This window comes from Cordyceps fumosorosea (assembly GCF_001636725.1).
Source record: "Cordyceps fumosorosea ARSEF 2679 chromosome Unknown scaffold_5, whole genome shotgun sequence".
In the NCBI taxonomy this organism is placed as follows: domain Eukaryota; kingdom Fungi; phylum Ascomycota; class Sordariomycetes; order Hypocreales; family Cordycipitaceae; genus Cordyceps; species Cordyceps fumosorosea.
In genome coordinates, this window is record NW_017387305.1 from 1252074 (window position 1) to 1268733 (window position 16660).

At 55.3% G+C, this 16660-nt stretch overlaps 4 protein-coding genes across 4 annotated transcripts; 2 read left to right on the plus strand and 2 right to left on the minus strand.

Moving 5' to 3' along the window:
* Positions 1-1141: 1141 nt before the first annotated feature.
* On the plus strand, positions 1142-7399 carry ISF_03088 (ABC transporter, transmembrane domain, type 1; the record flags this gene model as incomplete). The annotated part of the gene is made up of 9 exons (XM_018846694.1): positions 1142-1336; positions 1396-3904; positions 3953-4061; positions 4119-4922; positions 4976-5059; positions 5115-5672; positions 5906-5972; positions 6269-7203; positions 7279-7399. The coding sequence occupies 9 exons, from the start codon at positions 1142-1144 to the stop codon at positions 7397-7399; spliced, it is 5382 nt and encodes a 1793-aa protein (XP_018706422.1).
* Positions 7400-7827: 428 nt separating this feature from the next.
* ISF_03089 (calcium permease) lies at positions 7828-11238 on the minus strand (the record flags this gene model as incomplete). The annotated part of the gene is made up of 3 exons (XM_018846695.1): positions 7828-8262; positions 8316-11020; positions 11076-11238. 3 exons carry the CDS (start codon positions 11236-11238, stop codon positions 7828-7830), a joined length of 3303 nt encoding a protein of 1100 aa, XP_018706423.1.
* A 1416-nt stretch (positions 11239-12654) lies between these two features.
* On the plus strand, positions 12655-13888 carry ISF_03090 (26S protease regulatory subunit 8; the record flags this gene model as incomplete). Its single annotated transcript, XM_018846696.1, has 2 exons — positions 12655-12889; positions 12954-13888. The coding sequence occupies 2 exons, from the start codon at positions 12655-12657 to the stop codon at positions 13886-13888; spliced, it is 1170 nt and encodes a 389-aa protein (XP_018706424.1).
* Positions 13889-14081: 193 nt separating this feature from the next.
* Positions 14082-15204, minus strand: ISF_03091 (hypothetical protein; the record flags this gene model as incomplete). Its single annotated transcript, XM_018846697.1, has 3 exons — positions 14082-14296; positions 14440-14895; positions 14952-15204. The coding sequence occupies 3 exons, from the start codon at positions 15202-15204 to the stop codon at positions 14082-14084; spliced, it is 924 nt and encodes a 307-aa protein (XP_018706425.1).
* Between the last annotated feature and the right edge of the window lie 1456 nt (positions 15205-16660).

Here is a 16660-nt window from a genome sequence, read left to right on the forward strand (position 1 = left end):
AGATAAGAAGGGACCTGTAATGCGTGTATAAGTGGTTGTCTCGTGGAACGTATGTATGTACCTATGTATGTATGTGCTTGCAGTGTACGGCCTACCTCCAGCCAGTGCGTCCCACCATCCATTTTCCATCATACATCATCCACGCCAAACGAAATCAAGTGGCCATCAGATATGGGCGTTGGCCAAGACTCAGGTTCGCGATCGACTCCGAGATGAGGGCCTAGAGATTAGCGGACTCGCAATACCACACCTATGTACCTACAAATACGTGCTACCGAACAAACGACGAGAGCTGGCTGCGCAAAATGCCCTGCATCACTCATTTCGACAATCTCAGTCTACTTGATTAAGAAAGGCAGCGGATTGATGATGAACACACCGAAGCTAGACGCCCTGCAGCGGCCAGGGCGCGTACCTATCCAGATATTGGAGCGTTGGCAACAATAAGGCTGCGAGGGGAGCACGATGCTAGTCTCTCCGGAGGAGAGCACGGCGGCGGGTGGGAAGCCAGAAAACGCCACTATGTATCTGTGAGGCAAGGGATCCTGAACGAGTTAACGGCAGTGGTACGTTCAATGCACTGCAACGCTGGGATGGCACCAATAACGCTTTTTCGGCGGACGAGGCTCGCTGGTGGCAGCTCAAGCAAATCAGGCTGCGCTTATTCGTATTTCGAGCCGCTCGAGGGGAAAGTAAAAGACCAGACCTCTACGATATACAGAGACGAAGACACAGGGAGAGTACGCATACTTGGTATCCCTACAGACTATCAAATCAGATGTGCACCTATCGGCATCTCGATACTTTACACCAACCTCTTCCCTGCCCAGATCCGATCCTGGTTTCCCGGGCCAGGCCAGCTATCTGTGCTGGTGCTAATAATTCGTTGGTTGGTACGGCGCTCCATCTACAGCCTTATTGGGGTCCATTGATAAAGGTTGTCATTCGCAGGTGACTGCTGGTTCATTTCTCTTTCTCTTTCCCCCGACTGTTTGGCTGAACTGGAGCTAATGCTCGGCTGCTCTCCTCGCCAGCCTCATAAACCCAAGGCTTCACATCACGCCCGTCGTCAGTAGCTCGGGGCGGCTTGAACGTCGAGCTTGGCGAACTTGTGTGTTTCCTCCTCCTGGTGAAAGGCACAATGGCGTCCGAGCTTGCGGATCAAACCTTTTGGCCCCCAATCGCCAGCATCTTTGACTTTACTCTCAAGTTTGAGGAGTCCATCTTTACCATTGCGCCGTCGGGAATAGCAATCGTTTTCATTGCGTGTATAACGTTGTACTACTTGCGCAAGCCTACCGTCGTTCGCAATGGCCGTTTGCTCTGGCTCAAGCTTGTTAGTGACCGCCCTCCGCTTTGAGCCGGACGACTGCTAAACCGAGGCATTGCGTATAGGCATCCGCATGTATTCTTGTCGCAATTGAGATAGCAAGCTTGGCTGTACGGAGCCCAAGATCCGAATACCGCACCTCTGCATCCATCCCGGCCGCGTCGCTCGACATGGTGGCCTCGCTCGCCTTGACGTTGCTCTTGTTCGTAGAGCACGGCCGAGCGCTGCGGGAATCGGCCTTCCTTGGCCTATATTTGAGCGTCACTTTCTTGCTAGAGATTGCCAAGTGCCGCTCGTACTTCCTCCGCTCCGGCCTTGACGCTCTCGGCGGCCTCGCCGCCGCCGCGGCGACGCTCCGACTCACCATTGCCGTTCTAGGAGAGGTTCCACGGACCAGTCTCATCATCGAAGACGACTTGCGCGAGCTCACCGGCAAAGAAGCCTCAGCCGGCTTCTGGACGCGATCGCTCTTTTTCTGGCTCAACCTCCTCGTGTGGAAGGGCTATCGCCAGACCATTTCGATTGACGACATCACCGAGATTGGCGTCGAGTTTTCTTCCCGCGCTCTCTTCGAATGCTTCCACCCGCGATGGCGGGCGGCGTGGGAGGACAAGCCCGGGACCTTGCGCCTCGCGAGAGCCCTACTCAGCCAGATGTGGACATACCTGCTCTACTGCTTCGTCGCGCGCCTGGCCTTTACGGGATGCTCCTTTTCCCTGCCTTTCCTGCTGCTGCGCATGACCGACGTGATCAGCGCCGGCGTCGGTCGAGAGCACTCACAGCAGCAACACGTTCAGGACTCGCTCATTGGGGCCACGGTGCTCGCGCTGACCGGCATTGGGCTCAGCCGGGGCGCCTTTCAGCAGCTGAACAACCGGCTGACGACGCGGGTGCGAGGCGTCCTCGTGGCCGAGATGCTGGACAAGTGCCATCGGATCTCGCAATCCGAAGCCAAGAAGTCGGCGGCGATGACGCTGATGAGCACCGACATGGAGAGCATCGCGACGGGGATCGGTGCGCTGTACAGCATCCCCATCGCCATCATCGAGGTCGGCATGTCTACCTACTTCCTCTCCTTCTTCGTGGGCCAGGCCTGCTTTGTCGTCCTCTTCCCCCTGGCCTTCTCGACGCTGTTTGGCCTCTATCTCGGTTCCAAGTCTGGCTCTGCGTTGGCGACGTGGAACGGAAAGGTGGAATTCCGCATGGCCGAGACCTCCAAGATCCTTTCTCAGCTGCGTGTCATAAAGATGCTCGGGCTTGGTCCGACGGCGACTGCATACCTGCAGCGCCTTCGCCGGATCGACATCGACTACTCCAAGAGGTACCGTATCTTTACTGCAATTCTCATGGGTGCCGCCATCCTCACGGCACTGCTTCCACAGCTGTTGATTGTTGCCGTCGGCCTGTTCTGGACCTCTTTCGGGGGAAGCGCGCCGTACCAAGCGCTCCCGGCTGAGAGAATCTTCCCGTGCCTTTCCATCGTCGCGTTGAGCCAAAATCCATTATCGGACCTCTTGAAGGCCTACGCCAACCTCTCGCAGCTGTTCGCATGCCTCGGTCGCGTTCAGGGATACCTCTGCCTACCGGAAAGCGAGGATCCCCGAGCCACAGACCAAGCATCGCCAGAGTCTGATCAAATTTCGCCCGCCCAGGAAAAGGCTGCGGACATCCAAGAGTACGCCATTCGGCTGTCTGCTGCTTCCATCGCTCCAGACGGCGCTGAAGAGCCCGTGCTGCGCAAAGCCGGTTTTGCAATCCCGAAATCCAGCATCACCGTGACAATTGGCACAAGCGGCTCCGGAAAGTCTACTCTGCTACAGAGCTTCCTAGGCGAGGTGAAACTTTTTGGCGGCTCCATTTCTGTTGAAGAAAAGGTCATTGGCTTTGCAGATCAGACGCCATGGATACAGAACACGTCAATCCGCGACAACATCATTGGTAATTTGCCATTTAACCGCGAGCGCTACGATAGAGTTATCCAGGCCTGCATGCTTGAAGAAGATTTTCGGCACCTCCCAGGTGGCGATGGCTACATGGCAGGGACAAATGGCATGAGCTTGAGCGGCGGGCAGAGACACAGAATTGCGGCAGCACGAGCAGCATATTGTGAAGCGAAGCTTGTCATTCTCGATGACATTTTCAGTGCCTTGGACAGAAAAACGGCCGTCGCTGTGCTGTTCCACCTCTGTGGAAAGGACGGCCTGTTTCGAAAGGCTGGTACAACTGTAGTGCTCTCGACATATCTCCCAGAATGCCTCGACATTGCCGACCACGTCCTCCTCCTCGATGGCGACGGCGGCGTCACCTTGGAAACCAATTCTCACAGCGCTTCTCTCCACTCACGAATCGAGGAGCTAAGCTCGCAGATGACCAGCGAGGACGAAAAGGCCGAGTCTGACTTTCAGCCGGTGAAGCCGAAGAAGGAAATGAGTGACGCGGAGCTGGAGCTCCTCAATTCGCGGCGGAGGCAAGATATGAGTCTTTACGCGCTCTTTATCAACTCCATTGGGAAGTGGATGTTTTGGCCGTGGATTCTCGTTGTGATTTGTGTATCATTGGGGGAGAGTATGACTGGTGGGTAAATCTCGCCTCTTTTTGTTACTTCTGCTAACGGTCTAGTAGGTGTATACATGCGCGTGTGGGTGACGAATGCGCCGAGTAACGCTCTGTATTACATTGGCTACGTCGGAATTGCTGTCGGCGGTACATTTGCCTCCTTTTGGAGCTTTGTGTGAGTCTATCAACTGCATTCTCATGACTCCCAGGTTGCATTACTGACGGTATGCAGAATCCTCTACCGTACCCTTGCTCCGCGCTCAGCGGCAGGCTTGCACGAGAAGCTGGCCGATACGGTGATGCGCTCCAAAATTTCGTACTTTGCCTCTGCCGACTCTGGGTTCATCCTGAATCGCTTCAGTCAGGACATGAATCTCGTCAGCCAAGTCTTGCCCTCTTCCTTCTTCACGTTTGTATACATGCTGTTCCATATTCTAATCATGTTTGGCATCATCCTTGCCGGCGCCACGTACTCAACGGCGATCCTCCCCTTCATGTTCATATTTATATGGTTCTTGCAATATTTTTACCTGCGGACATCTCGCCAGATGCGTCACCTCGATCTTGAACATAAGACGCCGCTCTACACGCACTTTGGGGAGACGGCCAGCGGACTCCGACACATCCGCGCGTTTGGGCGAGAGTCTGACAATTTCGAGAGAAGCTTACAATTCCTAAACGTGTCGCAGAAGCCATACTATGCGATGAGCGCCATTCAGCGCTGGTTGAGCTTCTACTTGGACCTGTTAGCCTGCGCGATCGGCACGACTGTCACCGCATTTGCGCTCAAGTTCAGTCACACAACCTCAGCACCGGCCATTGGGCTTTCATTTCTGAATCTTGTCTGGTTTGGCTTGGCTCTTGGATTCTTCATCCAAGCCTGGGTTGGCCTTGAGACGTCCGTCGGAGCGCTGTCTCGCCTGCGTGAGTTCTTGGACCACACGCCCGTGGAGCCCCGAGTCCCAACCAGACATCTGCCGCCAAATTGGCCGGAGCATGGCAGGTTAGAGTTGAATAACGTGACGGCGGCTTACAGGTTTGTGCTCTTGTCTTGCTTTGTGTAGACCCCGCGTTGCTAATGAACAGCAGCAATGAGGCGCCCCCGGTGCTCAAGGATGTGTCTCTGGTCGTCGTTCCAGGGACAAAAGTCGGAATCACTGGCAGGACAGGAAGGTCAGTCTGCCTTCCTATTACGACCAACTAGCAAAGTAGACTAACTCTGCAACAGCGGGAAAAGCTCCTTGTTTCTTACCCTGCTTGGGTTCTTAGAGTACAGCGGCACAGTTCAGATTGACGGCGTCGACATCTCGACCATTCCCGTGGATGAGCTGCGTGCCCGCATCACCACCGTCTCGCAGGAGAACCTGGATTTCGGGGGGTCCGTCCGCAGCAGCCTCGTTCCCTTCGATCTCGGTCGATCCGACGCCAAGGGGAAGGAAGATGCCGAGATCCAGACGGTGCTGGAGCGGCTCGGCATTTGGGAGGCGATCGCGAAGCAGGGCGGCCTAGAGGAGGCGACGGACAAGGTCAGGCTGTCGCACGGCCAGCTGCAGCTGTTCTCCATCGCGCGGGCGATCCTCCGACAGCGGAGGATCAAGGGGAGGCTGGTTCTCATGGACGAGGCGACGAGCCACGTGGACGTGAAGTCGGACGCCAACGCGCAGGGGTTCTTCAAGGAGGCGTTTGCTGGGTGTACGATTTTGATGATTGCGCATCGACTGGAGACGATTGAGGATGCGGATGTCTTTGTTGACTTGTCGCATGGTGTTGTGGAGGTGGTGGAGAAGTAGGGGTATTTTTCTATTTATTAACCTGCATATATTTATATCTTTCTGGCATGCGATATCATGCGAAGAGTCTACTCAAGTAGCATCCATAGTTATCACCTCCACATCCGGAAGATAGTGTGGCCCTCAGAAATTGAACATGTATCGATGGCTTCCTTACGTCAAGACATTTCGTAACCAGTGAAGCCGACGCCACGAAACGGCCGAAACAGCCGTACTCGACCACTCTTAGCTCTGTTACTGGAGCTCACCTACTCGACTTGGCTATCGCTCGTGCCGCGATGACGACGCCCAGTGGAGTATGGCGCGTGATGTTCAGCCAAAAAGCCTAACGAGAAGAGGAAAGTTAAAATAGAAAGAACATGGGGGACACGCGGCTGGATTCCTCATCTGAAATCCCCATCGACCCCTGGCCGATGGTTGCGACTTTTCTCTTCTTGTTCAACATTGACTTGAGTTGACGGATATAATCGAGACATTGCCAATACACACGAATACGTCAAACGAGAGTCTGCCTGCCCGTTACCCACCGCTACTGTCGCATTCCATCCTTCCCCAGACATTCAATCGCGCGCGCTTCGTCGACACACGACAGTTGTTTCTTTTAGCGTCGCACGCTACTCGGTACCGGAACATCTACATTCTGCGAGCCTCGCAAACGGCGGCTGGCCACACCGGCCGAAACCACCGCAAGGGCCTCGCCCTTTCCTTCCCCGACATCAACGCCATGGTCCTCTTCCTCAATCACCTCCGGCAGGCCGCCGCCCTTCTTCTCCTCGCCACCTCCTCGCCCTCCCCCGCCGCCGCCATGCCGCCTCCGGCTCCTCCTCCTCCCCGTCCCACCACCGCCCTCCCCGCCTCCGAGCTCGCCGCCGCCGCCGCGCCCCCCGCGCCCAAATACTTCCACGAGCCCGGCGGCTCCCTCGCACGCATGCACTACGACGTGCGCTTCTTCCCCTCCTCCGGGGAAGTCCCCTACGCCGAGCGCCCCTCCGTCCTGCGCGACCTTATCCGCGCCTACCTCGAGACCACGCGCGCCGCCGGCGTCGAGACCTGGCTCGCCCACGGCACGCTGCTCGGCTGGTGGTGGGGGGCGCGCGTCATGCCCTGGGACTACGACCTGGACGTGCAGGTCACCGACGCGACCATGGCCTGGCTGGCCGCCAACCTCAACGGCACCCGGCACGACGTCACCTTTGACAAGGAAGGGACGACGCGGTCGTATCATCTCGACATAAATCCGCACTGGGAGGAGCGAAGGTCGCGCGGCGGCTCGAACATCATTGACGGGAGGTGGATCGACGTGGACAATGGCATGTTTGTGGACATAACGGTGATCAGGGAGCGCGCGGCGGAGAGGCAGCCCGGAGTGTGGAGCTGTAAGAATGATCACAGGTACTACGCGCAGGACATCTGGCCGCTGCGCGAGACGGAGTTTGAGGGCGTCAAGGCGAGGATCCCGCACAGCTTCGAGAAGATAATCGGCGACGAGTACTCCCGCAGCTCCATGATCAAGGAGTCGCATCAATAGTGAGTTCATTTCCTGTCCGCCCTGGCCTGACCGTTGGTTGGGAAGACCCCTTGCTAACAGAGACCTTTGTCAAGTCACCGGTGGGATCATGATTTGAAGCAATGGGTCATGGACGACGCTGAGCAGCGCGGCCACGCAAAGGCTGCGGCGGCATCGTACAAGAAGCAGCAGCTTGAGTTTCGCGGCCGCCTTTGAGAAGGCGCAGTCCAAGAGTATGTCATGGTAGAATGAGAATTGGGTACTGGTGTTTAGGCGTCCTTGTGGGCAATCATTGCATTTTTGGCATTTCATTTACATCTTAAGCAATATTTCAGCATTGAAGAGAGTCCGAGAAAGTGCCCACGATGCCGTACCATGGCGTAGCTTCCGATCATGGCAATCTCATGCTTGACGCTGAGAAAGCCAGACACAGACAGTTACAACACTCCTGTAGCATATATCAAATTTCAGTCACAACTCAATCACAACTCCCACGCCGATCCAACATAGGTGTACCATCAATTTGCCAATACAAACATTAATTACGCCCGTTATCCGCGTTAACCTAAACATGCTGGACGGTGCGCTTCGTGCTAGGAAATAGGAAAAATACAATGCTTCCAAAGAAAAAGAACCTTGCAGTTCTAGTATGCGCGTCCCTTCGTCGTGCGTCCAATCGTCTTGAACGATGTGTACTGTCCGTTCGCACCCATCACATCAAATCGCTCCGTGCCCAATACATCCGACGTGAACCCGCTAAAGTAGTACCCAATCACCACCACCAGGTACGTGAGGATCAGGATACTGCCCTTGAAGTAGTTGCTCTTGCCTTCGCCATAGACGTAGCTGAGCAAGAACACACAGAGGATCACAGTCACCATGTCCCACTGCGGGAACAAGAGCGAAAATGTGTACATGGACGCTTCGCTGCTGTCGCTGCCCGCCGGACCGCTGTAGGGGTACAGTGCCGAGTATAGAACAAGCGCGGGGATCTGAAGCAGGCAAACTTGGAGGGCGTAGGCAGAGCCAATCTCCATCGACAGCGCAATGTTGCCGTTCATAGCAAACGAAATAGCGTTCTGCGCACATGTTAGTATCTTGTTTCAATCAATTAGTCAAGACTCAAGCTTACCAGAAACTCTGTCGTGTTTGGCACCAATGCGAAAAGCGTAATGCCCAAAAACTTTTGATCAATCGAGAAATTCTCCAAAACGACGTCGACCGTGTCAACGAGAATCTCAGCAATAATAGCATAGAGAATGGTGGCGGACAAGAGAATAAATGAACTCTTGCCACGGCCCCAATTTGGAGCATCGTGGCCGCCGTGACCAGCAGCGCCATGCCCGGCAGGGTCCTCATCAAAGACCCCGGCACGAGATGCCGTATGTTTTGTCGATTGTGGAATAAAAGACGGCTTTCGGCTGTGATGGCGGTCCCGCGAAGCGATGGTAGCAGCAGTCGCGGCAATCTCCGCAACCTCGCGCACGAGGGCCGAGTTGTCTCCTTGGCCAAGACCAGCGGTTGCTTTTCCCAATGAGCGGCCCTCGGCGCCAGCGCTTTTGGGTGGCACAAAGTGCAGGGTGCTGGGCGCCCCGTTTGCTGCAGCGTCAGGGCCGCTAGCAGAAGGCTGACGACTGGGTTCTTGAGTTGGAAGACCAACTTGCTTCAAGGACTGGCCTAGGATTCGCTTGTATAGGTGCGTATCCCGAATGTCTGTACTGCTTGTTTCGGCTGCAGAGGGCTGTGAGGCTCTCAAAACCGAGGACGCGTGCAGTTGCTCCTCTTGACGTTTCTCCTCGACCTCGTAGTTCCAGATAACGGCGGCGTGCGTACGAAGGGTGAACCAGAGGCCGATAAGATACGAAAAGAAAAGCATAAAGGCTGCCATGTAGCAGTACGGTCGGACAGCTTCGAGATAGAATCGATCGTCGAGAGCCGGCGTCTGTGAAAAATAGCATCGACGACAGTCGCGTCCCTCGGGGCGGCCACCAATCTCCCCAAAGTCTTCGCAGCCGAGGCACTGCAGTTCATGTGTGCCATAGATTTGGTAGAAAAGGGTCGGGCCAAAAGCGCCGACAACGGCAAAGAGCAACATTGTCGATGTCACACCTGCCGACTTGGCATTGAATCGTTGCGTTTTGCGCTTCAAAGCACCAAAGCACATTGACAGTCCTGGGAGGAAGAGAATACCGGCAAAGATGCTGCCCACAATACTTCCTTCCACGAGCTGAGCTTTGCCTTGGCCTAGAGCAACACAGTACAGAAATACTTCCACCACAGTCGCGAAGAAAGCGTTGATAGCGGCACCAAGCCCCATGGAGGATTGTGCCGAAATGGAAGCGACGGCTTGACCAATGAAGTACGCAAGAGGGATGATGGAGACAAGGCCAGCAATGAAAAGAAACGCAGGGCTAGTGATGAACGATTTCAAATGCAGCATTCGATCCAGCACAGCCCAGTCAAAGATGACGAAAAACACCACGGCCATGAGATTGATAAGGAAGACGTTTGTTCCATCGATGGTGTACTTCCAGTACTTGATACCTACAGCGCGGTAAGTGCAGAGGAGGATAGATGAATCAGAACCATCAGTCGACCTTGCATAATCCAGATGCGACTCAAACGAAAGCGCAAGGGGGTGGCGGCGCAGGTGATCAAAAAGCAGCATAGTTACCTTGCCCATGGGAATCCAAAAGACGAGGAACCAGCAAACCAACGAGACAACAATAAGAGACGGCGAGATGAGGCAGTAGAAGAAGAGAAAGAAGATGACACGACCAATGTTCCATTCTCCTCGGCCAAACAGTCGTCGCTTCATTCGTGCGTTGTTCGGGTTGTCCGAGCGTCTTCCGCGGCCAAGCAGGCTGTCAGTTTCGTCACGTTCTGAGTCAATGCTGCTTCGCGAGCGTCCAACAATGGATCGAGTGCGGTCGGGTCCGAAAAAAAGTCGACCATACTCCAGATCGCCAGATTGCCACTGCTCATATTCGGAGATGCTGCGGCCCTCATCCGCGTCTTCGTGCATGTACTGCTCATCTTTCTCCAGACGGACATACTTGCCAAAAGGATAAAAGAGATAGCCAGCAAGACCCCAAAGAACACGGCCATACTCTCTGCCGCTGGGAGCCGCAGCGAAGAGCAGGCACATGATGGCGCCAAACGCAGCAAAAAGGGCCATCCACCAACCAAAGCAGAGAGTCCAAATCAAGTTGAACAAAACGAGCCATTTGTTGACGTTTCCACCTGGGGATGAGTGAATATCGCCTTCAGCCGACTTTTGAATAGAACGGTCCTTTTTATACAGAGCAGGCTTCCAGACCCTGATACCAAAGGGATGGGTCTGGTTGATGGCTTGCTGGCGGTCCTTGAGCGTGAAGCTCTCGGCTTCGCTGATGTCGCCGTCGGAGTCACAGTCGACATGTTCCTCAAGAACAAGTTCTTCGTGCTCGTGCTCGTCAGTCTCGTCAATGTCGTCTTCCCCATTGCCCTTGATGGAGCTCGGGCGGGTGCTAGCAGCGCTCGTTTCCTTATCTGGCGTGGACTCGTTTCGTTGCGACTGCACGCGAGATAGTGTGATTGGGGGTGGTTGTCGGCGCCTGGAGGTGTATCCTCGCTCAGCAGCATCTGCTTCGACCTCGTGGGGGTCGTCATGGGCGGAAAAGACACTGCGGCGATGGGGAGTGTTCGAGGATGGGCGTCTCGACAGAGGCGGCTTTCGCGGACGTGGAAACGACTTTGTACGGTCGCTGGCGGCCGGTCGGCTGGGCTGCGACTGACGAGGAGTCTGCGGCGGATCCTGAGCGGATGGCTGGGTTTCTGGGGTGTTGGTCATGGTGCCTAGGAGACGTTAGAGGTCAGTAGCCAAGGGAGGGATGAATAGCGTCAGACTGACCGTATGAGCTCTCAGGCCGCCTCCTAACGGTGTCAGTGGACTGGAAACTCTCGGAAAGTCCATCACCATCGCGGGCCGTCGAAGACTCGGCGGCGGCGGTAGTACGACGACTCATGGGCGAGGTCGCGCTGGACCTCCGTCGGGCGTCGCGGTCGTCGTCCATGACGGCGGATGCTGTTGAGCTTTGTCAACACAGCAGGCCGCGGCAAGGCACGAGACAATATGCAGTCGCGAAGCCTGAAGCCGAAGAAAAGATGAGATCCTAAGGACCAAGAAGCTGAGGCAGAAAGGTAAGAACTGAAGGAGCTGGAGTAGCTGGGCACCGTGGCGCGACAAACGAAGCTAGTTGGTAGCCCAGGTGGAGTGGTATGACCAGGGAGGCCTGGCCTGGTGATAACAAGGTCAGGATGCTATGTAGGCTGTAAGTAGTAGGCAGCCAGGATAAGGATAGATGATGTATTGAAATGATCCAAGAGAGACGGGAGGAGCAAGTCTGGATAAGCTTATTCGCCTACAGATGCTGTGGGTAGCTGTTGTTTATCAAGTGCAGAAGGCAGAGAGCTTCGGCTACGGCGGCGACTCTGAACCTAAATAAAAGGGCGGCGCTTGCCCCTTGAGGAGGAATGGCTGCGGACGAGGGCGACACTTTTTTTATGATGAATAAATACGAAGAGGATGACAGGCAAACAAGGACCCAGGAGCAAAGCCCAATGCCTGTCCTCCTCTTATTACTTTTCAGCGCCTCCATAGCCAAGGATGACATGTGCATGCTGGTCATCTCGACCATGGCCTCGTGCCGCTTGGCGCAGACGCAATACAACCTACGCAGGACGCCATGCGACACAGGATATGACAACGCTGCAAGCGGGAGTCGAAAGAGATGGGTTACCCTGCTCATCCAAGGAAAGGTTTTGAAGGGCCCTTGGCCACTGCTTGATGCCTCCTGTGCGGGATGTTGTTGTGGCGCATGGAATGCTAGGGTAGGTGCTGTTGCTCCAACAGAACCTGATGGTCTGTAGCTATTTAATGCAGTTTTTTTTCGTTTGACAGACCTCGTTTCATTGAGACAAACACAGCCAAGATATGATATTGTGATGCCAAGCTCTGCATCCAGACTAATGTCTATCTAAGATCGTGTGAATGCATGCGATCGTCGTGCAGGCCGTCTCAGCGCACAATGGTCCCCCAGTTCCCGGCAATAGCGTTCTCCAGCGCTTCTGCCCGCTAAACATGCCACTAAAGCTTCCCGCTAGCTCAACCATCACCTTCCCCGGGAGTTCGGCAAAACATATTTTCCGTGTCGCTGCGCAGACAAGGCAACTCGCTGCCACGCACTGCGCCAACTATTTGTGTGCGGCTTACGAGAGAGCTGTAGCCTTGCTGCCACCAAGCTTCGCCAACCGTCCGTCCACATTCAGCATCTCAGCATCCAGCACCCACGTTTGCGACCGCACCGCTTTTGCCAGCCTTCTCGAAATACAGCGACACACTGCTACGCGAATTGGTCCTGTTATTCTCCACCGCATCCCGCATCCTGCCTTCCGCGCGTCCTCACACTGCCTAGCGGCCCCAGGTCACCATGGCGCTCGACGAATACTATCACAACAAGATCGAGGCGATGAAGCTCGAGATCCTCAAGGGTCAGGGCGCTCTTCGACGTCTCGAAGCGCAGCGCAATGACTACAACTCGCGCGTGCGCTTACTGAGAGAAGAGCTTGGGCTGCTGCAACAGCCGGGTTCCTATGTCGGCGAGGTTGTCAAGGTTATGGGCACTAAGAAGGTCCTGGTCAAGGTGCACCCCGAAGGCAAATACGGTATGGAATATTTCATATCCTCTCTGCGCACGCATTGATTCAAGCATACTGACACCAATCCTAGTTGTTGACATTTCCGATAACGTCGACGTATCCAAGCTCACCGCCGGCAAGCGCGTTACACTCCTCTCCGATAGCTACAAGCTCGAAAAGATGCTGCCATCCTCAGTTGACCCCCTCGTCTCCCTCATGATGGTCGAAAAGGTCCCCGACAGCACATACGACATGATTGGTGGCCTCGATCAACAAATTAAGGAAATCAAGGAAGTCATCGAACTCGGTCTCAAGCACCCCGAACTGTTTGAGTCGCTCGGTATTGCACAGCCCAAGGGTGTTCTGCTTTATGGCCCTCCTGGTACCGGCAAGACACTACTGGCGCGAGCCGTTGCCCACCACACGGCGTGCAAGTTTATTCGTGTCTCCGGTTCCGAGCTCGTACAAAAATATATTGGCGAGGGTAGCCGCATGGTCCGTGAGCTCTTTATTATGGCGCGTGAGCACGCGCCTTCCATTATCTTTATGGATGAAATCGACTCCATCGGTTCTTCGCGTGTCGAGGGCTCCTCTGGTGGTGACTCCGAAGTCCAAAGAACAATGCTGGAACTGCTCAACCAGCTCGACGGCTTCGAGCCCACAAAGAACATCAAAATCATCATGGCCACTAACCGCCTCGACATCCTCGACCCCGCCCTCCTGAGACCCGGCCGTATCGACCGCAAGATCGAGTTCCCTCCCCCAAGCGTGGAGGCCCGAGCCGATATTCTTCGCATTCACAGCCGCAAGATGAACCTGACGCGTGGCATCAACCTGACCAAGATTGCCGAGAAGATGAACGGCTGCTCTGGCGCCGAGCTCAAGGGTGTGTGCACTGAGGCCGGCATGTACGCCCTTCGTGAGCGCAGAGTGCACGTTACGCAAGAGGACTTTGAGCTAGCCACAGCCAAGATTCTCAACAAGCACGATGACAAGGAAGTGTCACTTGGAAAGCTTTGGAAATAAATGGAAGCAGTTGGGTACTGTGTTCTTGGCGTGCGAGGGAAACGAGATGTTGCGGTCATGGTTTCACGATGGTACAAGCTTTGATGATGGTAGGATAGCTTATTGTAACAATAATCAACAGGGCGATCCATTAGAATCCCAAACCGGCTTTCTATGACTGACTGAGTGACTCGATTACAAATTTCCGGCGGGTTTATTTGCGTTGACTGGACTCTCCCATGGGCGAAAAGACGCCGTGCATTCCTTTATACGGCGACACTTTAGCAGGCTTCCAGCCAACCTTTTCAAGAAGCTCTTCATCCTTGAGCTTGTACACCTGCACGTGGAGCGGGCGGCAGCACTTGATCATTTCCTGCTCACTGTCACTGCCGAATCCCCAAGCCGACAAGTCGCCACCCGGGCAAGTGCCTATACAAAGTTAGCATGATACTCCGGTATAAGAACCGTCTCGGCAGTCGCGGGAAGCACAAAAGGTGAGCAAAGAACCGTCTCGGCAGTCGCGGGAAGCACAAAAGGTGAGCAAAGGACAACACGGATGGGGCTCTTCATACTCAACGCCATGAGGAGGTCCTGCTCGGCCAGGAACTCGAGCGCGTCGCCCCTCTGCGCGGGCGACGGGTTCATAAAGTACCTTCCCCGGTCGTCCAGCCCGGTGACCTGGAAGATGTTGAGGACGTCGTGGACGTCCGCCTCGGCGAGGCCGAACGGCGCCACGGCGCGGACCAGGTTGGAGTGGCAGTGGAAGTCGTAGCTGGCCTCCGCGCCGGCCAGCACCGCGTTGACGTAGGGGTCGCAGCGCGTGCCGAGGAGGTCGTGCACGCGCCCGCCGTGCTCGTCCTCGCCGTACCACGCCAGGCCGTCGTGCAGGATCGTCGCCAGGGGACGCATGTACGGCAGGCACGACCACAGCCGGTCGTGCGTCGAGACGTGCGACGCGTGCAGCTGCCGCGTGCGCGACGCCCAGAAGCGCTCGCGCGGGTTGTGCCGGTTCCAGAGGTTGAGGTCGCCTGGGCGTAGGTTAGGAGGCAGAGGCCGGGCGATGGATGCATGGGGGTGGACGTACCGACTTGGGGCCCTTCGGGCGTGGTGATGCGCACGACGCAGCCTTGGGGCACCTCCCAGGCCTGGCCGGAGCGGATGGGAATGGTAAACTCTTCGAGGAGCACCCGGTCCGCGCGCTGGATGGCCTCGTAGGCGGGCTTGTCGACGGTCAACGGGGATCCGGCCGTGGGCAGGTAGGCTGGGACCGGCTTGGGGATGGGCTTCCGGGCCTGCCGGCGCTCCTCGGCCGATGCTTCGGGGCCGGGCTGGGACATGGTTGCCAAGGGCTTCTCGCGAACAAAGAGGTGCTTCAAAATTCTGCACTGAAAAATGCCCAAATATCAGAGGATTTAATCAACGAGGCATCGTCTGCCCTTTTTATTTAACTTCAACAAAGTTTTCTTCTCATTTGGCGGGCTAGAGCGCGCGCGGCGGTGCAACCCCGAGGTCGGGGAATCGGTTCCACCCAACATCAACGGCTTTGCGGGGGTGACGTGACACTACGACGGAATTGCAAAGACGAAGGAATGTTGTCTTCTACGTTGAGGTTTCTAAACTAATAAGAAACGATGTATTGGTCTCATAGTATTGAATCTTGGAAAGTAGAACGCGCAAAGTGCTCGATCAAGACTTACAGAATGGTGCTTTGGATGACCTTGGTTGTTGGATGAGTGGCTGTGGTGGGTTGTGGTGCGCCCTCCACACACTGGCGAGTTGGAGGCGGTGGGTAGAAGTCACAGGGTTTTGGGTCATGGGATGTTTGTTTGCGAAGGCTGCCCCGAAAGTTGGCTGAACCCCTTATTAAATCTGGAAGCCAGCCCCCGAGAAGAAATTGTTGAGATGGTTGGCTCCGGAACAGCGATTGTCTCAGGTCAGTCTTCGGTCGCTGTATTTGGCATCCGGGTGGAAAGGATGAGATATCACCACCTGTGGTTGAACGGTGAGAATGTGGGTGCTGCCATGTGCCGCTCTTGACGGGCGAACGAATTCTCACGACCGATAAATCGAATAGGACAGGGATGAGACAGGTAGAGATCTGTCACATTGGATATAGGTTTTGATTTATCTGAAATCAGTAAACCGGATTGAACGGCTTCGAAGGTAGGGGCCGCCGGGTTAACTGTGTGGCCCCCAGTGGTAAGGGTAAAGGCTCGAATCAAGGAAACCATAATGGAGGGGGGGCAATCAAGTGGATAAAGCGAACGAGACCGGATTCTAGAGCTTTCGATCGACACTTCGAGACCAGCAAGTTGCATCGTAGTACTGGATGTAGGATTTTAGTTGAACGCTGTTCCAAGTTGTCGCTTGCAAGTTGCAGTAGTTGCGGCACAGCGGGACAAAGCCCCGATGGGATGGATGGGGGAACATGCAGGCAACAACAAGGAAAATGATGGCCATTTACAGACGGATAGCGGATTACAGGGAAAGGGGAGCCGGGTCAGACGTCCCAAGATGGATTAGATGCAAAGAAACACGCATGTAATGTGACGATCAAGGGTCCTCGTTGTTCGCTTCCTGTCTACGTCTGAGTCTTCCCCACACAGCCAATGCGATATTGTCACAGCCTTTTTGTCGTGGCAATAATGACAGGAAACAAGTTGTGGCAATGTAACACTTGACCGTGGGTGCACAATGGCCAACTATCGATAATCATCTGCGGCTCTGCGAAATGGAAGAGTCTGGACTTGCGCCGCCGGCGCCGCCGTGATGTCATCCCGTTCCTATGTGTGT